General features: G+C 49.7%; 1 protein-coding gene across 4 annotated transcripts in view; it reads left to right on the top strand.

The window, feature by feature from the left end:
• Positions 1-26,933, top strand: part of CUX2 (cut like homeobox 2) — a 62,396-nt gene that overhangs the window by 18,031 nt on the left and 17,432 nt on the right. For all 4 annotated transcript variants that reach the window (XM_063172999.1, XM_063172998.1, XM_063173000.1 and 1 more), the window contains exon 2: positions 26,829-26,907. In XM_063172999.1, the coding sequence (XP_063029069.1) occupies positions 26,829-26,907 (79 nt within the window). The remainder of the gene's footprint in view (positions 1-26,828; positions 26,908-26,933) is intronic.

Here is a 26,933-nt window from a genome sequence, read left to right as displayed (position 1 = left end):
AGTGTGGGGGGATGCTCTCCTGGCCAGGTGGCACTGGAGCAGCAACCTGGGTCTCTGGTGGTTTGCAGGGGTTAAGGGACTTCCAGCAGCTTCCCAAAAGCTCTGGGATTTCCCCCATCCATTGTGTCCATCCTGCTGGGCAGCCCAAGGGGTTAAGGGGGATTGTGTGAGGGTCCAGTGGAGCTGGATCCAGAAATTCCTGTGTGATCCCAGTCCCTGGCAGGGGCAGGTGGGATGCTGCCCACGGAACCAGAGCCTGGGCTGGCATTTCCCAGGATGGTGGCTCTGCAGCACCAGCAGTGGACGTGGATTTGGGAAGTGTTTGGAGCTCTGTGCACGGAGGAATCTCAGCCTTTGGTGCTCTCCCGTTTGGCTCCTGTTGAGGGAGGCCAGTGCTGGAATTGGCTCGTGGGAGCACCTGGGATTAATGAGGCAGCTTGGTGCCGTGCAGGAATCGATGCTTCCTGCATTAATTGCACTGTGTTCGAGCTTCAGCTTTTTATTCTGAGTTATGGAGTTACAGGCAGAGTTGTCTTTCTTCAGCACAGATCCCACAGGAAAGGTCCTTTTCCAGCTCCCATCCTGCCACAGTGCTGGCACATCCTCGCTGTGGGATGGGGATGCCCAGCTCTGGCTGGGGAGGGAAAACCAAAAACAAAAATAAACCCCAGTCCTCTGCTTGCCTCCCTTGTAATCAGCCAAATGAAGAGATGGATGGTGGTGGTCAGGCTGGAGTGGAAGAGCCACCTGTGGGTCCAGCTCTGGTCTGCACTGGGAGATGGATGGGCAGGAGAACTCAGGTCCCCAAAAAAAGGCTGCTGTCTCTGGTGTCTCCTTGCAAATGGGTTTGCAGCAGCTTTCACATTTATTTAAACATTAATTGCCATTTAATTGCAAATTATTTTTATTTACTTGCAATTATTTCTGATTTCTGTAACTGAGCATTCATGTGGATGGAGAGCAAAGTCTCCCAGCCCCTTGGGGCTCTGGGAGCTGTTCTGGAAGAGCAGTTGTTGTTGGTATTTCTTATTTTAGGGTGGACTAACATTGAGCACTATTCTGATCCTCTTGATCACTCCAACAGGTGCAGTTATTTTACAGACCGCCCCAAACAATCCCACTTTGATAATATCACTGAAGCCTAAACATGGTATTTGTATTTTTAGCAAATAGTTCATTCTGGTATTGATTTACGTGTAATGTGGTCCTTGCATGAATAACTACCATAAATCTGGAAGCATTTATTAACCCAAATAGCTGCAAACTCAGTCAAATCCTGTGTGTCTTGGACACAATTACAGAGCTGAGGCTGCAAAGTAAAAGAGCAAAACATAAACCTTATTTTTCTGCGACCAACCCAGAGTTTCTGCCAGCTAATCCATTGATCCATGATAAGAGGCAAGGGTTAAGATAATTTGGCAAAATGAAAAAGTAGGGAATAAATAACAATAAATAGGATTTCTGATGTGGCCTGTCAATATTTGGGATGGTGCCTGACTCTGCCTTCCCTGCCTAGCCAGAGAAATTAACTTTTGAACTCAGTGGCTCCAGCTTTTTCTCCAGACTCCATCCCTTGTGCTATGGGCAGCAGGGACAGGCACTTGTTTGTTATCTGACTGATGCTGAGCCCAGCAAAGCTGGGCTTTGTGGAGCCAGGTTTTACCAAAATGGTGCAAATCTTGTTTGGTATTTGTGAAACAGGGATCATGTCAAAAAAGCCCCCGAGCCCTCTCTGGTGCCGTGTGCCAGAACGTGGAGGGCTGGAGGGTTTCTGGTTCTAAATTTAGCCATTTAAAAGAAGATTATGGACTATGCACTTGGGACTTTTTGAAAAGGCTTTCACAATAACTCTTGAAAGCCTGATGCCTTTAATCCTAAACTTTAATTTAAAATAAAGAAATCTTTTCAACTCGCCTCTCTCCCCTCCTCCAGGCTAAGGTGCTTCCCATCCTGCTTACGGAGCAGAGATGTGCTCAGCTCTTTTAATTTCTTATGAAGATATTTATTTTTTAATAGAAAGAAAATCAAGTCAACACTCGAGAGTATACACAGCAGTTTACCACGATAGCAGGAATTAATCAGTCTATAAAGTTCAAAACGTACAAAGAGGGAAGGAAAAAAAAAAAAACACCCCGACTGATCAAACACGAGGCTCTTCTCTGAGATGTGGAGATAAAAGCCTTTTCCTCCACCAGCTCCTCCACTATTGGCAGCCAGTGGGATCAAGAATTTTTATTTTTTTTTTTTGTTATGGAAAGCTCGAGATAATTAATGTTGTTGAAAGAGGACCGTGGGGTTGGCGTCTCGCAGGCTGGCCCCCAGTCTGGCATCTCGGGAAGCAGCAGCAGCAGCAGAGAGCCAGGGAGGGGGGAAAATCCCCCACTGAGGGAGCTGCCAATTGAGCAGAGCAATAAATAATATCAGGAGATTCTAAAGAACATTTAGAAAGGGGGGGCTGCTGTCGAGAAACTTCCCTGCCTGCAAGGGCGGTGTGCGATCCAGAGCGTCCTCATGGTGTGACTCCTCTGGGTGCTCGGCCAGGGCCAAATCCCTGGGGCCAGATGGGAGATGCTGGGACATTCTGGAGCAGCTGAGAGATGCTGGAGATGCTGGGAGCTACTGGGAGATGCTGGGATCTACTGGGAGATGCTAGGAGCAGCTAGGAGATGCTGGGAGATACTGGGAGCAGCTGGGAGATGCTGGGAGATGCTGGGAGCTACTGGGAGGAGCTGGGAGATGCTGGGAAATGCTGGGAGCTGCTGGGAGCTGCTGGGAGCTGCTGGGAGCTGCTGGGAGATACTGGGAGATACTGGGAGCAGCTTAGAGCAGCTAGGAGCTGCTGGGAGATGCTGGGAGATGCTGGGAGCAGCTTGGAGATGCTGGGAGCTGCTGGGAGCTGCTGGGAGGTACTGGGAGCTACTGGGAGCAACTGGGAGCTGCTGGGAGATACTGGGAGCTACTGGGAGCTGCTGGGAGATACTGGGAGCTGCTGGTCACTCCTGGATCCCTCGCAAACCTCGTTTGGTTCCCTCCCGATCCAGCTCTGGTGTTCAGCGTGCTGCCCCGGGGATCGATGGAGGGATGGTCACCCAGGCTGTGTGTGCAGCTCCTCTGTCTGTCACAGCCCTGACAGCTCCAGACCAGGGTGGGAGCGGGCAGCTCGTCCATCGAGCGCTCTTGGAAAAGCAGGATGAATTAATTACCGCCGTTAATGACCGGGGAGAGACTCTGGGAAGCTGCAGCTGGAGGTTCCAAGGCTGGAGAAGCTGAGTAGGTGGTATCTCACAGTCCTTCAGTGCTCTTGATTCTGTAGTAAGTCCAGGGTGATGTGGTCCATGGTCTCCATCCACGTGAGATCAACCCAGATTTGTAGGGTTGGATGAGTCCCTGCAGGTCTGGAAATTCCTACCTGGCAATGAGGGCATTTAGAGATATTTTTTTCCCTGATCCTTTGGTCCTGCATCCCCAAACCTCCCTCCAACTGAGTATCCTCACCCAGGGGCTGGGATGGTCTGGTCCATGTTCCCCATCTTCATGAGAGCAACCCAAATTTGTAGGATGTGGAGGGTCCCTGGAGCTCTGCCAGGAATGGATCTGGGGGAAAAATACCTAAATGCCCTCATTCCTAATGAATGGAATCCCTGCATCCCACATCAGCAGGCTCTCCTCCAGCACCCCTAGCCCAGTGTCCTCATGGAATGATGCCTGATCCATGATCCATGGCCTGGGATGATCCCCAAATATCCCAAGTGCTCCAGGGCTGCATCAACATCATTACAACGCCGTGGTCGCAGCTGGATCTGCCCCATCCAGGTGTTTGCTCAAGACTGTGTTAATTATGATGATTTTTTAATTGCTTTGAGGGTCTTTTTGCTCCTTCCCAGCCCCCTTTGAAGGAGCTGAGATGGCACAGCTGATCATCCCATCCTCCTCCACCTTTCCTATCCCAGTTATTTATTATGCAGCATCACCAGGATTGCTCTCAGACAAGACTTGTCAGCTATAAAAGACACTGGCAAATTTTATTAGTTGACAGAAGGGTGGTGGTTTTATTTTTTTTCCTCCTGAAAATATTAAAAAGTCATTTTAGTTTAGAAACCTAATTTTAATTTAGTTAGGTTTTAATTTAATTTAGTTTTTAAATTCATTTTCCGGCAGAACTCAATTTTTCAAGCGTAATTTGATGCCGTCAGTGGCCATAATGTTTAATGTCCTCCCTATAAATTGCAAGGATGGCTTTGAGATGATTTACAGGATTCAGGGGGATAAAGCCTGGCCCTGCACGTGGGAGAGGCTGGAGGGAAAATGCTTTTATTGTGGCAGCTGCAGCAGGCAGGGTGTTACCTACAGAAAAATGGGGAAAACCTCATTTTTCCTCTCTGCTCAGCCCTGTTTGGGGATGGATGGGAAGAGAGATGGTGAGGATGCTCCAGGAATATTCCTGGATCTGTGCTGAGATGAGGGGAAATCCCAATTCAGGTGAAGAGTTTGGGATGGTGACATTACCCCCCAAATCCCTCTGCTTTCCCCAAAGTGAGCTGAACCATTTCCAGGCACGGATGGAGGGAACTGGGAGGTTGAAATCAGGGCAGCCCCTTGGAAAATGCAGCATAATTGAGTGAAATTCCCTCCCAATTTCATCCCTCGAAGCATTGCATTTAATTACTGGGTTAGAGAAGTCTTCAGACCATGTATTGAACATTAGAAATGGGGATGAGATGGTTCTGGGAATGGCTTAATGAAGCAGGGGAGATGGGTGAGGGTGTCTGCGTGCACCTTTGGGTCAGGGCCACATCGATTTGGCAGAGGAGGAGAAACCCTTTGGTGCTTTGGGCAGCCTGGCCATGGGCAGGGTTTGATTTTTCCTCTTGGTTTTGGCTCCTGTGTGGCTCTGGGAATTTTTTCCTGGTGGAATTTGCATTCATTTTTTTTGGTGATGAGTGGTCACAGATGAAGGGGAGCACTGAGGAATCTCCCAGAGGGTGTCCATCATCCTCCTTCCTATCTCCCCTATAATCCTTACCATCATCTAAGAAATTTAGGATTACCTAAAACCTTAAACAAGAGTTAAACCCTCTGAGTTTCTGCTAAAGTCTGCAGGCCACAACCCCACAGGATTTGGGATGTGTCTGCTGAGGGACAGGTGGTTTTGGCCAGGGTTTGGTGCTGCTGTGTCTTATCTCATCCCTGTCCCCCTGTGCCCTGCTCCCTGCAGGGCTGAGGCTTGGATGGATCCAACACTGAATTCCTTTGGTTAATTTTAACTCAGGTGCTGGTGATGTGTTTTAAGAGATTCTCCAAAATCTTCCATGGAAATGAGCCAGAGAAAAGCACCTTAAATGATTTTCCTTGATGGGGAGAGGGGATGTGAGCGCAGCCGTCATGTGACACACTGAGGAATCCCCATGGGAGCTGTGTGCCATGTCCTGGGCTGTGCCACCACCCTCCTGTGCCACCCCCTGTCCGTGCCACATCTTCCCCTGGTGTCCCCACACTGACTTTGGGCTCCTGCCTGGTCCTGGTTCCCTCACAAAGGGATCCCACCCTGCGAATGCCTCCCCCATGTCCCGCCCCAGGGCTGCTGTGCCCATCCCCAAAGCTGAAACCCCAGTGCCCTGCTGAGGTGCCCACCTCTCCCAGTCCCTGCCAGCGTCCCCTGGGTTGTCATGGTTACTGAGGCATGGGACCCCAGGGACCTGGCTGGGAATTAATGGCAGCCCGGGATAAAGGATTCCTGTCTGGGCCGGGTTGATGGATTACATTGATGTGCCATTTGTCATAGCGTAATTGTTCTGGCAAATGTAATACCCACTCGTATAAACATTGTGCTGCTTTGCTAATAAAACTGAAAATGGGAAGAGAAAGGATGATGCAGTGTTATGGTCAGGCAAAGAGACACCGCCTGTGCTCCGTGCTGGCACCGGGGGCTTCTGCTGGGCACCCGCCCCAGCCTGCCCCCTCCACCCATGGGAAAGGGGCAAAGTGACTGTGGGATCCTCTGGGATGGGGCTGTGGCATTGTTTTCCCCATCACTGCTTTTGTTTGGGGGGGGTCAGACATGTTCTGCACCCCCAAATGGGCAGCGGGGACCCTGAGGGTGCTGAGCCCATCCCTGAGGGTGCTGAGCCCATCCCCGGGGGTGCTGAGCCCATCCCTCCCCAGGTGAGAGGAAAATTAATCTGGGGCACTTTTGGCACTTGAGGGGCTGCTTTCACCTTGAGGGGGTTTGTAAATGGAGGGTTTGTCCACAGGTGCCACCCCCTGCCCTTGCTCCAGGAGCACCAGGGCCTGACACTGCCAGGAGCAGCTGGTGCCCAAATCCCCAGGTAGTTTTGCTTTCTGATTAATCAGCCCCTGGATTAGGAGCCCAGCAGGGCTATCAGCTGGAGATGAATTGCTCATCCTCCTGCGAGCAGCTCCCGGTGCTGGAGTCGATGGAGAGGGTGGGAAAGCCCCTCCAGCCACCCCTGCTCCTCACCCTGGGTCACTGTGGGGATCATCATCCCTGCATGCCCAGCTTGCCTGGCAGTCAGGTCATCACACTGTGCCCATGTTTCAGAGTTCAGGACCATTTTTCCCATCTTCTCCCATGAAAAGCGATGAGGATGAAGAGGAAGAATAACCCCCTTTGTTGCAGCTCCACAGCCCCCTCCTAAATCCCGAGGTAGTTGAGCAGCATTGTGCTTTACACACTCATCTCTCCAAATGTTTTGGAAGTTTCTGGTTGACCTGATTTGTAGAAAAAAAAAAAAAAAGAAAAGATAAACACCCTTTCTGTGTTTGCAGTCATATGTAATTTTTATCTCTTGACCTTTAAACGTAAGCAGCAGTAAAATGAAGAACTATGGCAGTCATTTAACACCCTGCCTGTACTAACTGGTTTCTGCCTGTGAGCCGTGGTTTTAAATTGGCTAATGCAGAATACTTGCAGAGCTAATAATAATTCAGATTACTTCTGTCAGCTATTCCGGTTTCATGGGTAATTTAGTAGTTGAATAAATTTTTAAAAAAATTCATTCGTTCCCATGCACTGTTATGAATCAGTAGATGGTTTACCATTGGCAGCAGTAACTGTAAGAAGATTTAAATTGCTACTGAAAAGGATTTGAGTGAAGGTAATGTTTTATAATGTTCTAAGCCATATGCACTACTTTCAGGCCTCATCAGTTTTACATTGATTCCTAGTGAAGTGTTTAATTGCATCATGAATGCAATATAATTCAGTTCTTTTTGCTAATATGGTATATATCTCAAAGTGATATACAGCACTGACAGTGAAGACTCAGGGTTTTCTTAGGATTTTAAAAGATGCCTCTGTGTGTGTTTGCACGCGTGTGTGCACATCTGTGCATGCCCAGGAACGTTTTCCTTGCAAACCTTGGGGCTCTTGGTTGGTGCTCGGTGCTGAGATCTGCCAGCCCTCCAGGGGTGTCTGTGTGGGCACCAGCAGGTAGGGGTTTCTATATTAAAATATATTTACCTCGTATAAAAATAAGTTTTCACATGTAGAAGGTGCATAGCGAGAGTTCAGCTCTTACAGCCTGACTTGCTCAGATGTTGGCTGCTGCTCCTTGGGCAGCCCAGCTCTGGTCCTGGCACTGTTTTGGCTCTTCCCAGCCCTGCTCAAGGCTGTGGTGGGAGATGGAATCCTGGCCAGAGGCACAGGTGTGGCGCTGTCAGAGCCTTGTGGGCAGTGGATTAGAAACCCCCACGGTTTCATGGTGATGTGAGGACAATTTGAATCCGCCCAGGAGCTCTTGGGGAGGTGGCAGGTGGCCAGCAGGGAGCTGTGTGCTGGTGCTGCAGCTCTGGGAGCCCTCACCCTGACACAGAGCCCGTTCCTGTCCTGCTGCCAGGCTCCTGGGGCTGGGCAGGATGGGCTCTGTGCCCCTTGGTGTCCCTGTGCTGGCCCTGGTGCCATTCCCTCCCTCCAGACCTGTCTGCTGCCTGCAGGACAGGGACCTCCCCTGTCCCCCCAGCTCCCTCTGGCTGCTTCTGCTCATTACAATTTCATCAGTTAATTAAGGTTTGGGCCCTGGTGTCATCCTGGTGGGAAAACTGAGGCAGGCTCAAGTGCTGGCTGGGGTTTTCCCATGGGAATGCCAGCCCTTGAGCATCCCCCATCCCTGCCGTGACCCCCATCCACCTCCTGCACCCTGCTGTTGGCTCAGCTTGAATTCCCAAATTTCCGTGGCTCTGTGAGGTGAGGAGCACCCAGTGCTACCAGGGCCATGTCCCTGGGGATGGCTGCTGCTGGCTGCTGCTGCTTTTACCTCTGGGAATCTTGTATTTGAGATGGAGCTCCTCGTTCTGGATGCAGCATCCTTCAGCTTGGTTTGCCACCACAGGCAGGGAAATCCTGACCTCAGCCTGGCCCCGTGGGGCTGGGGGAGGTTGGTGAGAGGAGGATGCAGCCCCACATGTGGGGTATTCCCACAGAAGGCTCCTCCTTGGCCGTGGTGCTCCCCACCGGCGCTGCGGGGGCCGGGACGCGCTCCTGCTTTGCAGCCTAATGCGGTATCAAAGTCACTAACATGATTATGCTTATATATCATATTAGGGAAAATGAATACTAATTCAATACAAACTACTAATTCAGTAGAACAGAAAATTGCTGAGAGAATAGAAAATTGCTGAGCGTGCCGAAGCTGGGCATGGCTGGGAGGAGAGGCGCTGCCTGTGCTGGGAGCTTTCCTCAGTGGCTGTGGCATGTTGGCCAGGGTGAACACGGGGCATGCCAGGATGTGTCAGTGCCAGAGCTGAGCCAGAGAGTGGCTCTGGAGGTGGGGAGAGAAACCCCCCTTTGCTTTCAATCCAGTAACTTGTGATCAGGGACTGGGAGATGTTAACTGGGACCTGTGTGAGAGCCGAAGCAGGAGAGCAGGAAAATGGCTCCAGGTGCTGGTGGGAAAGGGGGAGTAAAGCTGGTGTGGGAGGATGAACTCCTGATGGAGCTGGTGTTTTAAGCTGTTTGCTTTTCCCAGTGCATGGATCACACTCATTCCTGGCCTGGTGCTGAGCTTGGACTCCCCAGGCTCCAGGGCAACATCCCTGTCTTGGGGACGTGACTGGGGCTCCCCGTGGTCCTGCTGCTGCAGGAACTACATATCAGGCTCTTGGTTTAATTGAAATTTTTGGTTTGATCTTGGTTTAATTCAAATCATTAGTGCTTGTACAAGTTTTCAGCCCACGATGTTTCCCAGAGCCATGTGGCATTCCCAGATTGTGGCGGCTGCCTTGGATCTCCATCCCTGGCCAGGACACTCAGTCCCACGGAGAGAGAACCCAAATGTCTCTGATTCATTTCTAAATCCAGAATTTCACTGCAATTTAATGCATGTACTGTGGGTCCTCTGCACCATGGGGACAGAGCAGGGTCCCCAGTGCCCAACCCTCCACCTCCTCCCATCCCACACGGGCACCTTTGGACAGGAGAGTGGCTGGTTCTGGGAATTCCAGGTATTCACCCAGTTCAGAGAGAGCTGTAAGTGGGACACACCATGTCTCTGTGCTAATATGGTAGGAGAGTCTTATTGTATTAGCAATTTCCCATCAGATCATGTCATATTAGTATTGTATTGTATTAGTATTTGTTTTCACTAATGTGATGTGAAAGTTGCTAATATGATAAGACTCCTGCATTGTATAGTGAAAACAAATATTAATATGATAGGATGGAAAATAGCTAATAAGAAACTAACTTGCTAATCTGACGTGATGGATCTCCTAAAGGAATTGGTTGTAGCATTCCTGTACTTTTCCAGGATCACCTTCAACCCTGCTCGGGGTGGGGGACAGGAAGGCAGCAGCACTGCTGTGTGGCACTGGTGGGTTTTAAAGGGATGAATCCACCTGGAAAGCAAAAACATCTCCTTTGGGCTCAAATCCAGCCTTTTGTTAGGCAGAAGAAAAAAATGATAATATGTTTATGAGGAAGCCCTTGTCTGCTGGAAACCCAAGGGTCCTGGGCAAGCTGGTCCCCGGGAAACACAGCAAATACAAATTTAGAGAGCACAGATCCTCTGACAACCCAGGAGGCTGCCCCAAGCTGCAGTTACACCACACTCTAACTATGACAAGACATAACCACCAGTTTCCTAATTTTATTTTATTTTTTCCCCCAGTCACCGGAGCAAAATATCAATTTCTGACACACAGAGCCCAGGGTAGGTGAACCAGAGCTAAATAAAAATAAACATTAAACAATTATTGGAATTTAGCTTTATTTAAAAAATCAGCAGGGTTGAGGGAACGAGCCACCTATTAGCGGGGGAAAAAAAAAAGCTATTGGGCTTTTTAACAACATGCTGTTTCTTGGCGGAGGCTGGGATTTGGGCTGTGCACAATCATGTTATTGATTAAAGATGATGTAGCAGCAGCACAATTATATCACAGTTTGTGCTCGCCGCGGTGCTACCATTGGCCTCTCATTTGTCTGTCGGAGATTGGTTTGTTCTCCTCGCCCTTCCCGGGTGTTGCTCCTCGCTCTGATGGGTCCCCTGGCGCCAGCAGAGGAGGCTCGGGGTGCTTGGGGACTCGGTGTTGTCCCTGTGGTGAAAATGGTTTTGATCGTTTCTGTTCCCCCGTTCTGTGTTTGGCGGTCATTCCGGTTTCTGCGCTGCCGACGTGGTGATGCAAAAATAGGGGAATGTTGGGGTTTTGTGGGAACTGAGCAGCCTGGGGTGGATCCAGAGCAGCAACTCGGTCTAGTGGAAGGTGCTCCTGCCCATGGTAGTGGGGTTGGAACAAGATGATCTTTAAGGTCCCTTCCAAGCCAGACCATTCCATGGTTCTGTCACCCGTGGTGGCTCTCGCTGAAATCTGGCATTTCCCTGAAATGGGAAATCAGCCAGATCAGCCCAGCTGATTCTTGGGGTGCCATACCAGGCAAAACCACAGAGAAAGGCTGTTTTAAAGCATTTCTAGAAAATTCTGTGCTGGAATTAGGAAGCCAACATGAGAGGATGGAAAGGGGCTGCGCGGAGCGAGCGGGTGGCTGGCGGGATCGCGCGCCTTCCAATGGGTCTATAATGCAATCAATTCTGTATATCCCCAGTGAAACAGCAACATTTATTTAACGTCTTTTATAGAGCAGCTGAGTTTTATCACAAATCACATTCCATTTCTATTCTTCGGGGACCCCTTGAAGGCTAAAACGCACTTACTTTCCTCCAAGGAAGTTTACCAATTCTTCAATAAAGCCCCATTTGCGTCCGTATGTAAAATTGACACATTTATTGAATATTAAATATTTGCCTGTTGCCTGTGCACTCCTTTCGACTTTATCTGGTGCCCTTAAAAGTCGTTAAGGGAAGGATATATCAAAGTCATGATAGAGGCATATTTATGGATGGGAAGAGGATGCTGGAATCTGCTGGAGGGGTTGGTGTATCCTGGTCAGGGGCTCCAGCCCTTTTTTTCTCCTCTATCTCTTGGCTGTAACCACCTGGCTGTGTGTTTGCTCTGATTCTCCTGAAGGAATTTCTGTGCTCAAAGGCTGTTTGGTGTTCGGTGCTGGTCGGGGTCGTGCCAGGTTGGAGGAATACACTTTTCCAACCCAGAGTCACTCCAGCTAATTAGCAGGAGGTCCAATAAAACAAGTTTTTCTTTTATCACTGTTACTAAGTGCTGTTGTAAATCAATTAAAATGTATTCTAGTAATTCTATTTTTCCTGGGCGACTCTGTTTAAAGAAATACTGAGCCATTAACAGCATTTTCCACGTTTGTTTGTGTGTTTATGGGAGAATATTGAGCTGTTGCTGTTGAGTTTGGTGCTCAGTGATGAGCTCTGGATTCTGTCCTGTCCCGTGCTCTTCCCACAAGCCATGCAAGGTCTCTGCATCCATTTATTTGGAGAAAGGTTTTTTTGAAGGTAGTAAGGAGGGAGTTTTATTTTCCTTGAAGCATGGGTATTTGTGCCAATGGTTGTTCTAATTATGAATTGGTGAAGATGTTTGGGAGGATTTCATTTTGTCCCTCCTTTGGAGCAAGGTGACTCTTGGAATGCAGTTGGCTGCAGGATGGGCTTTGGCTCCTGCTTTGCCATGGTTACAGCTCCATCCTTGGTTGCTGAATTATAGCACTGGGTTAGAAAATTAAGTTCCTAGGGCTGAGACACCCCAAATTATCCCAAATGGAAGAGCAAATGGCAGCAAACTTACAGAGGAGCCAGCCCATCCTTGCAGTGAAGGTAGATTTTTGGGGCGCTCGTCCCTAATAATTTCTAAAAGAAAGAAATAATCAATGTCACCTGAATGGAGCTCCAGTAAGTGCAGCTCATCTGGAGTGGATAATAAAAATAATATACAGCCCCTGACTCGCTGCTGGATGGGAGGAGAAGCCCCTTTGCCAGGATCCTGCTGCTGGCACGACCCTCATCCCGCTCAGAAATCCCCAAAAAGCAGCTCCTGGCACAAATAACCTTCCCAGGGCTCTTCTTTATGGGTGAGGGAAAGTGCTTAAAATGCTTAGAGGGAATAAACAGCTTTTAATGAAGTTACATTGCCACATAATGGGTATCATAAAATTGCCTTCATAGTACAGGGTCCCAGGATGGCTTTTATTATCGACTGAGCAGGAATCCTGTCTGTAAAGCTCCGGCAGCTGCAGAGAGGAGAATGCAAAGTCTTCTTAAATTACCTGATTGAAATAACCGGCAAATATTCTGCTTTGCTGCTTTGTTGAAGGCAAAGCTGCCTTTGGGGTGGTCTGTCAGACCTGGTTTGCAGCTTCTGAAGAACACAGGAGTTTCATTGCAGCAAAACAGATGTTCATCTTGTTTCTCTATCGGCTGTTTGATGAGAGATTTATTGCTCTTCTGCTGGGCTGGAGCTCCTCTGCTGTGGAGTCTATTAGGCAGCCCAGGAGCTGGCGGGGAGCCAGGGAAGCGGCGTTTTGATGAAACCCATGAAAAAGCCTGGGCTTGGAAGGCGCCAGTAATAATGCATCGGCTAGACTTGGATCGGGCGATTGATTGCCGTGATTTGATTTATTGATCAATACCCTCAAATTTGGCGTCTGAGAAGCTGAACTAATCTTTAACTGCTGTGAACATCTCTGCCTGGTGGAGAATTAGAGCTGATAAGGAATGTATGAAAGGAATCTGAGCTTATCTTAATCACACAGTGCCCCGGCGCTGCCTGCGCCGAGCGGGAGGGGATGTGTGCAGAACACAATCACCAGGCAGAACAGAGCAGATCTATAAATTGATGGAATTCAAAGCCTCCAGCATCGATTACCATTATAACAAACAGTGGTGCGCTGAATGTCTGATTATTTTTAGACAAAGATTCTGTGCTCTCAGCAGCAATTTTGCTGATGCTGTCACTGTGTCAGATGTCTGTTGTTGATTGCAATTAGATGCGATACAAAAAAAAAAGAAAAATTTAAAACTATCTCTGCCTATAGTTTTATTTCCACTTATTAAATCTCCTCCTTTGTTTGCCTCCTCCTAATGTCTGCAGCTGGATGAAATATTGCATTACCAGAAGAGATCTCGTATATTCAGTTGGGTATAATCACTTTACAGATCATTGGATTATATCTGATATGGTTCAGATAATCCTGGGGAAATGTGGGACATTTACTCTGCCTTGGTTAAATAAATGCGCCCTGGTTTAGGGTTTTCAATGTGAATCTGCATAACATTTGGGTTTCTGAAACAGGGTCTGCAGCCCTCCCAATGATCCAATTCTATTAAAGCACTAATCAATTCCCTGTGACGTCAGTCTGCTTTCCTGCCTGTCCAACGTGGATTTATCCTGTCCTTTTTAAAAGGCTTTTGGAGCTGCCACAGCACAGGCTTTAATGGCTTGAGAAATGGTCACTCCCAGCAGTGGTGATTGGGAGTGGGCAGTGGGGAACAGGGCACATCAGGTGCCACAGTTTGGTGTTCCAGGGTTCTGTGTGCCAGGATCCCAGGAGCATCCATTGGTTTGGTGCTTTCCAGCTTCCCTCCAGTCCTGGTGTGTGGCTGAGTGGCCACGCTTGGGATTGATCAATGTGGAGGGAATGTCTCTATAGGGAAATGTGGCTGGGAAAGGGCAGTTTCCAAATGGCTTTTCCCAGTGGGAAAAGCTCTTGGGGAACCCTTGTGAGCTGCAGATGGGGGCTGTGAGTCCATACAGGCACCGGGACTGGGAGTTCCCTGGGGAGCCCTGTTGGACCAGGCTGGGTTTGTCCTGCTGGGTGCTGGGCTCTCTCCCCGCACCCCGCACTCGATGCTGGTGCAAAATAACTGGAAAATCCCACATTTCAATTCAAGCCCAGGCAGGGGCCGTGGGCTTTGGCGTGTGGCTGCCCAGTGGCCGTGGCCCTGGCTCTGACCTGGTGGCCAGAGGAGCACAAGGTCTCCTCTTGAACGTGACCTCATCTTGCGCAGCCACGCGCGGCTCCGGGGCTTGATGGAAAAATGCAGCGCGGCGGCGGCGGAGGAGTTATGGGCTGCTGGCAGCTGGTGTTTTCTTTCTTTGGGAAATCTAATATATTGATTAGCTTTCTTCAGAACAGCATCAATAAAGCGTATAATGGCATGGCTGGTGCCTGCGGCGTCTCCTCCCCTGGTCTGAGCCCCCCTGGAGCCGGGAAGGACCTTGGCTGCTCCGTGCCAGGCTCCGCGTCCCGGCGGCTGCTCCTCCCTTTCCTGGCATCCACGGGCCCTGCTCTGCCTGGAGGACAGGCTTGGCTGGACACCCTGATCCTCTGCAGGGAGCTTATCCTGGGCAGCCTTCCTCCACCTCCTCCTCCTCCTCCCATCCTGTGTTGTCTCTGCCTCCGGCAGCTTTGGCTCAATCAGCTCCGGCACGGAGGCACTTGGCCAAACCCTGGCAAATATCTCCAGGGTCTGGATACACCATGGGGGACAGTAGGGATGTGCCTGTCCTGGTCATCCCCAGGCAGTGAATGTCACCAGTGGAGCCACCATCACCCAAGGAGGGTTGTGTGACTGGTGCTTTTGGGGAATGGTGGGTGTCAGGGGAGCTCACTGCATCCAGGAGCACACGGATGCTCTGCCTGTGCCATCGTGGTCCTATTCCCATCTGTATCCTGGCCCATGGATGGCAGCTCCAGCCCTGTGGTCACGGCTGGGGAAGATGGAAGGACCCCTTAAAGTGCCTGAGAGAGTTTAGAGGTTGGTTTATTTTTGTTTATGCGGTTGTTTTTCTTTAAGCTGATTGATTGCAATAATGAATGGGGCCCAGAAATCAGCCGGAGCGGCGGCTCGAGGCCACCGCTGGATTTAAAGTCCTGGTTGGCTTCAAACCCTCTCCACTATTTTAGCTTTCATTGGTAAAATACACAGAAAACCAGCAGGATCTTATTTAGGGCCCTCCCAAGCCCAGATCCACCCTGGGATGCCAGTGCTGGAAAGGAGCTGGTGCTTGCCAAGAGCTGCTTTATGAACCGTTGGTTTATTTATTGTTCCATGGTTCGCTGGAGAGCGAATCCATCTGGAGCCACGGCCCGTTCCACCACACAGTTCCTGGGCATCATGAGCCAGGTAAAGGCAGCACCTTCATCCAGGATTGATCCCACTCATGGATGCTTTTATTTTATTTTCAAGTCTGATCCACTTCTGAGGGGATGGAGGAACATCCCAGTGCCCCAGTGCCCCGGGGTGGAGGTGTCCAGGCTGCATCCCACCAGCCAGGAGCCTGGAAGGGTTTTCTCTGCTTCCCAAGCATCTTGCAATGAGCTCATTTCAAAGAGAGATTTTCAGAGCAAATTGACAGCTGATGACTATGGGAAGATGTTTTCCAAAGGAGAAACAATTTACGATAATTAGAAATTTATAAAATGTCTTTAAACATGGTGGTAATGGGGATAAGAAAACACTTGCTGCAGTGTAATCAGTTATTAGCAGCTGATCATTTATCTCGATGGATAGTTGCTGCTGGTACAGGAGACACGTGATAAAAGGACTCTTGATTAACTAATTTGAATATCTTTTGAGAACAAATTCTGAGTTCTCTTTTTTCTCCATTGTAACGGATCCGTACATCTGCGAGATAAACACGGAATGAATATGGAAATGAATATTATTGTGGGAGTGGAGCCCTCGAACGCCCGTCCCAGCCCTGGCCCTGGGAAGCTGCCCGGGGTGGATCTAATAGGGAAGGGGCCTTAAAGAAGCTGGCTGGGGGGAGCTGTGGGATGCAGGAGAAGCCTGGGGGGTGTTTGCCAGGATGTGGGGTCTGGAGGGGCAGGGCCAGGCTGGGCTCTTTGGCCTCTCAATGGAGCAGGATGGCAAGACTCTGGAGCTGCCTGTGAGCACCAACAGAACACCAGAGCCTGTGATATCATCCCTTGATAGATGGGTTTTTTAAACACACAGCCTGTTCCTGCCTCCCCGGGAATGGGAATCTGATGCAGGTCTCAAATCTCTGCCCTCTGCGAGATCCCATTACAGCTCCTCTGATAACGCTCTGTAAACCCTGATTCCATTTGAGATGCTGAAACCTCACTCTCAGCATCTGTGCCCTGGACCACTGGTGGCCCTGGGATGGCCCTGGGGTGACCAGTGGCACCAGTGGGGACCAATCCCTGCTCCCTTGGCTGCTGTGCCATTTGCTGTGTGCCCATGGATGCCAGGGTTAAAGATGTGGCGGGAGCAGTTGGGAAAGCACAACAAGCGTGTATTCCTCTTTTCTGGCACAGCAGGCAAAGGGAGGAGGTGGCTGCTGGTGGGGGTTCGGGGGGATCTGCTCCAGTCCCTCTTGGTTTCCCTGGCAGCTCCCAGCCCTCCGTGCCCTCGCCGCGTTCCGGAGCAGCTCCTGCTGCCTGCGAGTTATTCATCGTCCTCAGCCACTAATGGACTCCATTCAACTGCCTCTCCCTCGTCCCCCCCTCCAGTGTGATTCATGTAGTGGCTGGAAGCAGATTCCTTTTGGCAGTGAGAGTCCCAGATATTTTATATTTACGCATCATTTTCTTCCCGGGATCTCAATTTTTCCCTTCTCTCCCCCTTTCTCCTTTCAGCTCCATCCATGCTCAGATGGGGTCGTGGCTCTGGCTCCATCACCCACCCATCCCCTCTGCACATGCTGCTGAGGGTGGGGGGTGCTGGATTCATCCCCTCCTGCAGGAATGGGAAAGGGATGCTCAGAGGTGTTGGCACTGCTCCTTCTCAGCTGTATTTACTGCAGCGAGGAGCAAAGTCCACGTAGCTGTGGATGCAGTTTACAGGTAATTAAACTCAGCTTGGTGGGGATTTAAACATTAATATTGATGCTAAAGTTTTTAATAAAATATAGGGAAAGAGAGAAAGAGGTATTGATTCCTATAGGCTTTTTATTTTTTTCTCTCCTCTGGCTTCATTGTCACACAGAATGTGCTGATGTGTTGGTGAGCATGAAATTAGGGTGTCCTGTGCTGGCATGGGGTCTGCAGATGGGGATTGCAGAAGGACAAATTGGGAAAGACTTAGGAAAATGCATTTGGGATTCATCTATATGGATGAGGCTGTTCCTGCCCCAGCCCTCCTGGGCATCTTCTGTGGTAGGCACAGATTTGGGGACAAATCCATTTCTTGGGAATGGCGCTGAGCCTCCAAGGTTTCTGTGTCTGCTTCTTCATCCTGTGTGTGTTGCTCTCTGCTGGCTCAGCCCTTTGACCACCCTGCTGTCTGTGTGTCTGGGCTCATTCCAGCACCATTCCCATTCCCACTGTATCCTTGGGGGGGTCCCTGAGATGCCCCAGTCCTGTGGTGCCACCGTGGCCATCCAGCCCCACTGCAGCCATTCCTGTGCTGCACCAGAGGCTGTTAAAAACCTGCTGACGGCCGTTTTTCACTCCCTGCTTCTCTGTATACACACAGGACCCGGCTTTATCTGCTTTCTCGCCAATATTTTTTTATATAACAGTGAAATATTTATATTGTCCAATAAAAGGCAGTAACTTGCAATCTCGCGCAAATTCATCGGAGACCGGGAGCTTCGTTGTCTGAATTTTCCACCCGGCAGTGACCCCTGGTAATTGGCTCCATACATCTTTGGCATCAGGGATTTACATAGAGGGAAGGGGGTGATGGATGGCCAGAGGGGGCTGCTGGCCCCCTGTGCCCAGTGTCCTGCCCCACATCCCATCATGGCACAGCCAGGTGGGTTTTGGTGATGCCAGAGAGGAAAGAGCCAAAATCCCTTGTGATTCAGGCAGCTTAAATCCCCATGATGCTGGGGGGTGCAGGGCTGGTTTCATGGGAGTTTTGAGGTTTTGCTGGGACGTGAAAATGGAGCAAACTGCAAGTTCTTCAGGCCAGGACCAGCTGCTGGTAAAGAGGGAGGCAGCTCCTTCCGCCACAAACCAAATTTGCCCCAAAAATGCCCGTTTTGGGAGCAGGATGGGATTGGATCACCAGCAGCCAGAGCCTGGGGCACAGCTGAGCCTCAGGCAGGCACCTCCTGACCTCGGCCAGCAGCACCTCAGCCCCCAATTTATCAAAAAGCAATTAATGGCCACCCCCCCCCCGCCCAGGTTTTTATGGTGTCTGTCTCTTCCCCCCCGACTGCAGGGCAGTAATTAGAGTCTGTCTAATGAGGTTTCCATAGCGGGAATACGTCCTCTTGCCATATCTCCCCACCAGACAAAGCTTTTGCCACAGTTTATGGTGCCAACCTAAATTTTTTCCGGCTGTTTTCACCCTGGTACAAGCTGGACAAGGACCAGGACATCCCCTGGGCTGTGGAATTTACCAGGCAGCACCCAAGAGATCTCTTCCCACCGCATCCGCCCCGTGATTTTTTTAAATTCGATTTTATTTTTTTTTTCCCCTACATTCCACCAAAATTAAAAAGCCATCTATATCTTAAAAACCTTATTTATGAACACTTAAGCGTAAGTAAGTCATCTTTGGACGGCTTCCCTCCCTGCTGATGGATGGAATCTGGCACCGAGGTGGACCGGGAGGGAAATCTGGCAATACAATATGCTGTGCTTGACTATTTTGACACTCGGAGTGCGATGTTTTTTTTACAGTTACTGATGAGCTTATGGCACTGCTCCTTTTGGAGAAGCGAGGAGGAGGCTGGGGCTGAGAATATTGATTAGCAAGCTCCTGATTATCTCAACAGCCCTCTCGGCTTGCCTTTTCTTTTTGCGGGGAATACAGAATTCCTTCAATTATTCATGTGAGCCCCCTTGTCGATACCGCCAGCGCGACACCGAGCAGAACTGGTCCAGGGGAATTGTATTCCTCAAATTCAGACTCCAGCCCTCCTAAACCCCCTTTTTTTTTATTTTCCCCCTATTTTTCTTGTTGTTTTTGTCCACCTTTTGTTTTAGTTTTGTTCCAGAAGGAGCTTCATGGTGCTGGCAGGGTGGTGGGGGGAAAGCACAGAGTCTCATAAACATTTAATTTAACTCAGTTGGGAATTTAGGAAAAAATGCACCTGAGGTTCAGGAGATCTGCTGTTAGGGAATTAACTCGGCAGGACAGCGGATTTTCCTCCCCAGCAATGAGATTTTTGGGAGCTGTAGATGTGAGTGACTAACAAAAGGGAAGTTAACTGGCCACAAAGGCAAATTTAAGCCCCTAACCTTGAGGTTTGGGGATTTCTGGCTCTTGCCACCTCTGGTGGCTCTGTTGGGTGGGCAGAGCTGTAGGAAAGGGGCTCCTTGAGGGGGGTGCAGCATCCTGCTGGATGCAGTATCCACCTGGAAGCATCCCAGCAGCGCGGGAGGGAATTTTGGGTTTCGAGGCGTTTATAAAAAGCAAACGTTGAGCGCCTGGCGCGGAGCTGCTGGCACCCAGCTCGCAGCCCAGATGGGGGGAGATGGGTTGTTTGTTAGGAAAAAAAATGAATTAAAAAAAGATGAGAAAGGCTGGGGGGGGGGGGGGGGGGGAGGAGGGAAAAAAAAAGAGCAACTCTAAAATAGCTTTTCTTGGAGGCTGTGTGGGGAGGGGTGTTTCTACCAGCCTGGCTGGGTGGGAGGGAAAACTGGCAGCGTTGTGGGGAATGCTCAGAGGAGAGCTGGGCAACAGGATCAGGACCTGCCCTCGCCACCCACGCTCCTGGGCATGATCCCAGGCCTTTCCCAGCCTGCTGGCTCTTGGGGGGTTGGAATGGGGGGAGCCCTGGGAAGGACAGAGTGGACAGAGCTTCCAGACAGGGCAAGGAGCCACCAGTGCTGGGAGGTGCCAGAAGGGGCCAAGGTGTGTCTGGGACGTGCCAGGGTGTGGCCAGGAGATTCCAGGTGTGGCTTGGAGATGCCAGGTGTGGTTTGGAGATGGCCAGGTGTGGTTTGGAGATGCCAGGTGTGGCTTGGAGATGCCAGGTGTGTTTTGGAGATGGCCAGGCGTGGTTTGGAGATGGCCAGGTGTGGTTTGGAGATGATGCCATGACGTTTTCAGGAGTTGCCAAAGCGTGACCAGGAAGCGCAGTGAGATGCCATGCCTGGGAAATGCCTCGATGTAACTGGGAAATGCTGTGGAGGGGCTGTGGCACATCCAGGATCCCAGGATGAGCTTGCAGTGGGGGATCTGAGGAGGAACCAAGCCACTGGGGTGGGACAACATGGTCCCAGCCCACCGTGCTGCCAGGGGAGGCTTCCCCATCCCGCCCCAGGTGCTCCACATCCACGTGAGCCTTGGCTTTGGTCCTTGATGCATGGCACTTCAGGACACCTCTTTTCTCCCTGGCAATTCAGTGTTTTCTTCAGGGGCTGCCTCCCCTGCTCCTCTAATGTGCTTGGATGGAAACCCCTGGAGAGCTGCTGGTGTTCTGAGCTCGCCAGCAGCGGCACATTAGGATCTGTCATCTGCTGAGCATTACCTGGTTTTAAATCTGTCTCTTCGGAGCCACGGAGCTGCATAGGAAAATATTAAAGTAAACAATAAGTGGATTTACACAAATGTGGCCGATTTCCATATTTTTCATCACTTCATTTTATTACTGGGTTTACTGATATGCTCATTTATTTATAGAGCAATCCAGTATTGATTCATTCCGATGCACTGTGCATAAACACATAAAAAGAGAGTGATAACAATAGGAATACATTTTCAGTCTCTTAAATACTGCATTTTTTCCAGTAGTCTTCATTAGATCCGCTCCGGGGACGTGAGCAATGTCCTTGGGGAAGCCCAGCCGGCCCCTCCGCCCAAGTGGCTCCGGATTTATGGGGGTGTCAGGGAGCACAGGATGCAATTCCCAGCCCAGCAGCAGCAGCTGCAAGCCCAGCTCTGCCACCTTCCTTCCTCCCACCAGGGAGTTTTTCCACAGGAGGTTTTGAGGGGGGTTTTAGCCCAAAAAAATGTATTCTGCTGCCTTGAGGTTGGGTTTCTGGGCTGCTTTGGTGCCAGGCGGTGCAGGGTGGATACAAGTGAGGTGCTGCTGCTCCTGGAGCCAGGGTTAAGGGGGATCAGGACTCTGTTTTTCCCCTTTTCCCCCTTTCTCCCTTCTTTTCCCTTCCCTTTTTTCCCTTCCCTTTTTCCGCTTCCTTTTCCCCTATCATTTTTCCCCTTCCCTTTAATCCTTCTCTATTTTCCTTTTCTTCTCAAATATTTTTCCTTTTGCCTCCTTTTCATCTTTTTCTTATTTTCTCTCTTTTCTCTCTTTATGCTTTTTCCTCTTTTCCGTTTCTTCCTTTTTCTTTTCTCCCTCTTTTCCCCTCTTTGTTCCATGTTTCCTCACTTTTCCCTTTTCCCGCTTTTACCTTTTTCTCCCTTTCCTCCTCTTTTTTCTTCTTTTTTCCATTTCCCCCTCTTTTTTTCCCTTTTTTTTGCCTTTTTTCCTATTTTTCAAATTTATCCCATATATTTCCCCCTCAAACCCCACTTTTCCTCTCTCCCCATGAACATTAAGCAGGGCGAGCCAAGTGGCCAAGTGCATCACCCCATAAACTAAGGGTGGCAAACATTCCCTCTCTGCTTCTTCCTCTAAATGGCAAGGAAAAAAGGGGAAAAATAATTTTTAAATATTAACCTGGAGGGGTGTGGATGGGCTTGTTAGGCCCTTTCTCTCTCCTATTCCTGAATACATCTCCTAAATATTTAGGCTCTTACACATTTTTTTTTTCCTCGAGGAAGGAGTAGCAGGACCAGAAGAAGAAGTTGTAACCACAGAGGATAAACCCATCTTTTATTTTTTCCCCCCCTCTTCAACTAAAGGGCAGCTCCTTTCTCTCCCCAAAAGCAGTTTAATGGCAACAGCTTGAGAGGGACAAAGTTTGAATATCCTTGTGCCGGAGAAAAGAGCAGAGCGAAAGCCCTGCTAATTACAAAAGTTGCTTTATGAAAGATAATTCAAAGCAATAATTTAGCAAACATAATCAAGTAGCGCAGATGGGGATTTTGATGAATAGTTTGCAACATGCAATTAGCAGCTCTTGCAGTTACATATCATTAACCCTCAGAGCACAAAAATTATTTTCTCATTATTAGATGAAAAGGTAAAATTAAGCTGACTAGACAGTAAAGGAACAAACTACAATTAATTACCTTCATTTATTACAGTCATTATTTTAAACTTATTTTTTTTTTACTCTGATAGATAGATGAAAACATCTAAATTAAAAGTTTTGTTCTGCTAAGTGGGAGGTGAAACTTTGCAATCCTTGGGGTGTGGGGCCAGCCTGGCTGCATCCCAAATCTGGGGATCAGTGGGAACCCCCTCGTCACCCCCTTAATCCATGCCAAGGATGCAGAGCCTGAGCATCCCTGCCTGTATCCCACACCAACCTGGCCCACTGCTGTCAGCCTCACAATTTTCCCTGTTTTTGCAAGAAAATATTTTTTCACAAGCGTGAATTTCCAGGAAAATATTTTTCATGAAAAGCAATTATGGGGGGATTGCAAGAAATCCTTGCTGGGAATTAACCTGCCCAGGTGGCACCTTCTCCTGGTGGTGGTCAGAAATCGGCCTGTTCCTCGTTGGGTTGGGTGCTGAAAACTTTGATTTTGAGATTTGTGGTGGTGGCAGATGGTTCAGAGCTGCCAACTGTCAGCAAATGCACTAAAAAAATAAATTCAGGGAAAAAGAATGGAGGGAAAAAAAAAAAAAAAAAAAAGAAGGAAAGAACCAGCTCGAACAGTCAGTGAAAAAACATGGATTAAGTTATGGTGGGGAGGGTGGATAAGCTGGAAATATTTTCCCTGTTGCTGGTGTGGGTGCTCAACCCAAAAAATCCTGTGGTGCACAGGAAGGAAAGAGCTTGGGCAGCTTCTCCCAGAGGCAGCAGGGTCAGGATGATGTGGGAAAAAAAGAGAGGAAAAATAACCTAATGAACTGAGTATTCTCCGTCTCTGCTCCCGAGAACTTTGCCAAAACATCACTGAACTTGTCAGGCAATATTACAACAAAATTAAGAACCAGCAGCAATTTTCTCTCATTCGGGATCCCGCGCTTTAGAAAGTAAATTATTAATGCATTTTTTTTCCTCCGTTAAGCAGTTATTTGCAGCAGTCTTGGTGTATTTCTCATTAGAAATAACATCATCTAAAGAACTTTTATTGATTCTTCTCTCCCCCCCCCCTTTTCTTTTTTTAATCTCCGAATCATGGACGTGAACAACATATTTCTGTGATGTTCCCTTTAACTAGAATTCTCAGGCTTTATTTTTATATTATTGATCTTTTTGACATGAATTGCTTTTTGGCCTTGTGAAAATCTTGGGAGCTGCTCCTGCCTTTGGGGGAATGGTGGGAGTGGGGGGATGCTGGGTGGGTGTGATGGGTTTGGGTGGGTGTGCAGTGGGTTTGTGGGGGGCGTGATGGGTCTGTGAGTGTTTGATGGGTCTGTGGATGGGTGTGAGGGGTTTGTGTGTGTCTGTGATGGATCTGTGGGGGCGTGGGATGAATCTGTGGGCGCACAATGGCTCTGTGCGCACTTGTGGTGGATTTAAGGGGTTGTTTGGACACTCGGGCACCAAAAGACCCCAGCGTGTGTCTGGTTCCTCGTGGTGGTCCAGCCCCATCACCCAGAGCTCTCCCAGGACATTGCCTCCTTCCCAACCTCCCCCTCCTTGCCACCCTCTCTCTCTCTCCCCAACTTCTTTACACATCAGCAAAAAAAAAAAAAAAAAAACACCCAAGAAAAAAAACAGCGAAGCCTTGAATTAATTTCTTTTTCATCACTTTTCTTCAGCATTTGGGGTCTCTGCTGCCGCTTTCTCCCCCGACAGCTGTTCCTCCACGCTGAAAAAGAGCTCATTTGTGGTTTACTGCCACCAGTATTTAGATGGAAATAACCCACTACTTATCCTGCACTTGATCTGGTGGATGCAAGAATAAACTCTCCACAGATCCCGCGCCTCTGGAGCGGGGATGCTCAGACGCTCTGAGCGCCGGGGGAGTTTTACCATTTTTGTCACTCAATTATAATAATATTTCTGCTTCCAAATGTTTAAAAAGTTGGCTTCGGAAGGTATAATCATGGCACAGAGGCCAGCCTGACAATAGTAATTAATTAGGCTATTACGCATTCTGCAGTGATAATTGCTTTGCTGGAAAGTCACCAGCCATGAAAAGGACCCGGCGCGGAAATGTAATTTATCAGACGGCGGCGATCCCGTGCCGAGCCTCACCTTGAGCCCACGGGTGCTGTGCAGGGGGAAAAATGGGAATTAAGAGTACCTGGGTGTTTAATGCACAGGCAGAGCTCGCTCAGAGTGGGCACTGGGTTTGTGTCACTCATGGGCATCGTGGTGATGGGGAGAGTGGGAGCGATGCCATCCTGAGCTGAACCCAGCTCCCCCACTTTTAGCCATTTCCTCCTCTTTTCAGCATGTTTTCAGGTGTTGCTTTTTCGGATGTGGATGCAGGGTTTGGTTCTGCCTCAAGAAAGTGAGAATTTAGGTGTTTTATTATAATACCTTGATTTTAGGGCTGATGTGAGCTTTTTCCAGGTGTTTATTCAGCTCTGTGTGAGGAATTACAGCAGTTTTGGTGTTGGGTGAGCCATCCCTGTGTGGGACTCAGAGCTGCTCCAGCAAGACTCTTCCCCCTGGCATTTGAGTAAATTATCCCCCATCTGGAAAAGATCACTGAAAATGTTAAATATCTTTTTTTCTGCTGACATTTCCTACAAGTTTAGTGGGACTGTGGAAGAGCGGAGTGGGTGTCTGGCTCAGCACGTGCCAGTTGCTCACACTGGTGGTGCCCTGGCACTGACATGGGCTGGAATGTGCTGGGGCCCAGCACAGGGGATGCTGCAGGCTCCTTCCCATCCCTCAATGGGGGTGCTCAGACCTCCACAGGGATTGCTGAGGAGAGGGAAGGGTTCCCCTTGGAAAATGCTTTGTCTCTGAGATGTGACTTGAGGGAGGAGATGCAGTGCAAACAGCTTGGGTTTGGAGTTGGTTTGGTTTGGCATGGATTGGGGGTGCACGGGGACAGACACGGGGTGATGGGGAGGGAATGCAGAACATTTGGGCTGGATTTTTGCTTTGCATCCTTTGGTTGATACCAGCTCAGGGGAGATGCAGCTCTTCAGAGCAGCTGGGAGAGATCCAGGCATCCTCATGGCCCCATATCTGCTCCTGCTCCACCTCCTGTGCATTCCAAAGGGTTTGGGAATGGGGAGGTCACACAGGGCAGGTGCCACATCCCTACAAATCCCCCACCAGGGCTCACCCCACTGGCAGATTCATCAGGCATGGATCTGTCCTGCCTCAGCACACAGGCAGTGCTGGCTGCTGGCTGCCTCCTCCCTCCTTTCCCCTCTTCACTATTATTATTTTAAAGCACCCTGAAGCCAAGCATTTTTGCAGAACGCCGAAGAAAAGCCCCCAAATTCCTCCTCTGCTGGAGCCACGGTGCTGAGAAAGTGGGTTTGTGTACGAGCTGCTATAAAAAGCCTGGCTTATACAATTTTAACAATAGAAAAATGATCTTTGTGCTCCAGTGCCTGCGAGCTCCGGAGGAGAAGGAGGCTTGCTCAGGTGGCTGCTGGATTACAAATGAGCCGTTTGCTTTGGGTTGCAATGACAAGCCATGGCAATCCGGGCTGCAGGGGTGAGCCAGGAGCTCTGCTGGCACACAGGAGGGGGAAATGCTCCAGTGTGGGAGATGCCATCAGACTGAGGCCCAAAGTTCAGGCTTTGTTTCATAATTAGCCCATCGGTGGCATAAGAGCAATTTAATTGATTATTTCCCTGTCATAACAGTGTGTCTGCTGGGTGGGCACCTCTTCCTCCATCGCTGGCTGGTGTGAGTGCCCAATTTGGCTCTTTCCAGCCGGGAATGGGTCACTTCCATCCCTGATGCTTGTGCCCTCGTGTCCCTCTGCTGCCCCATCCCATCCACTCCAGGTGGGGCTGGATGTGAGGGGTAACCACGATGACCTGGTGGGCAGCAGCCCCTGCCCTGAGGTGTCATTGTGCCTTGAAAAATTAAAGGGAGTAAATGATTCATGCTCATAAATGTTGGATGGGAACACACAGCAGATTAACGTCGTTGGCTTATTGGGATGAGGCTGGCGTGAGGCTCACCAGCACCCTGGTACCCCAACAGCCAAGGGGGACAGGGACAGGAGGAAATGTCCCATTCCCAATGTGAGCATCCCCTCCACCCCCAGCACCAGCCTGGCAGGGCTCTGGGCGAGGCCGCACGCCGGATCCGGCCCGGCGGGCACAACGGCGGGCGCGCTTCTTTATTCCTTATTTAAGCGCCGACATTAAATTATAATTTTCATTTACTCAGAGCGCATCAATGATTTAGGGCGACGTGACATGGCAGCAGCACGAGGAGTTTGGCCACAGGCAGCGACGGCTGCGTGGGGCACGGAGCCGCGCCGGGGGCACCCGTGTGTGGCTGCGGTGGTGCTGATCCCACCAGCTCGGCCGGTTCCTCCCTCCAAGCCCATCCCTGACCCCTTTATCCCTCTCCCCGCAGGTGATTGCACTTAGTAAGAGCAGCAAGGAGGCTGAGACGGCTTTCCTGAGCGTTTACGCGCAATTGCTCGGAGCTCCAGGTAAGCAGCGCGGTGGCGACCTGGCT

The sequence above is a fragment of the Melospiza melodia genome, chromosome 20, assembly GCF_035770615.1.
Source record: "Melospiza melodia melodia isolate bMelMel2 chromosome 20, bMelMel2.pri, whole genome shotgun sequence".
NCBI lineage: Eukaryota > Metazoa > Chordata > Aves > Passeriformes > Passerellidae > Melospiza > Melospiza melodia.
The sequence above is the reverse complement of the archived record's forward strand: the minus strand, read 5'-3'. Positions and strand labels throughout refer to the sequence as shown.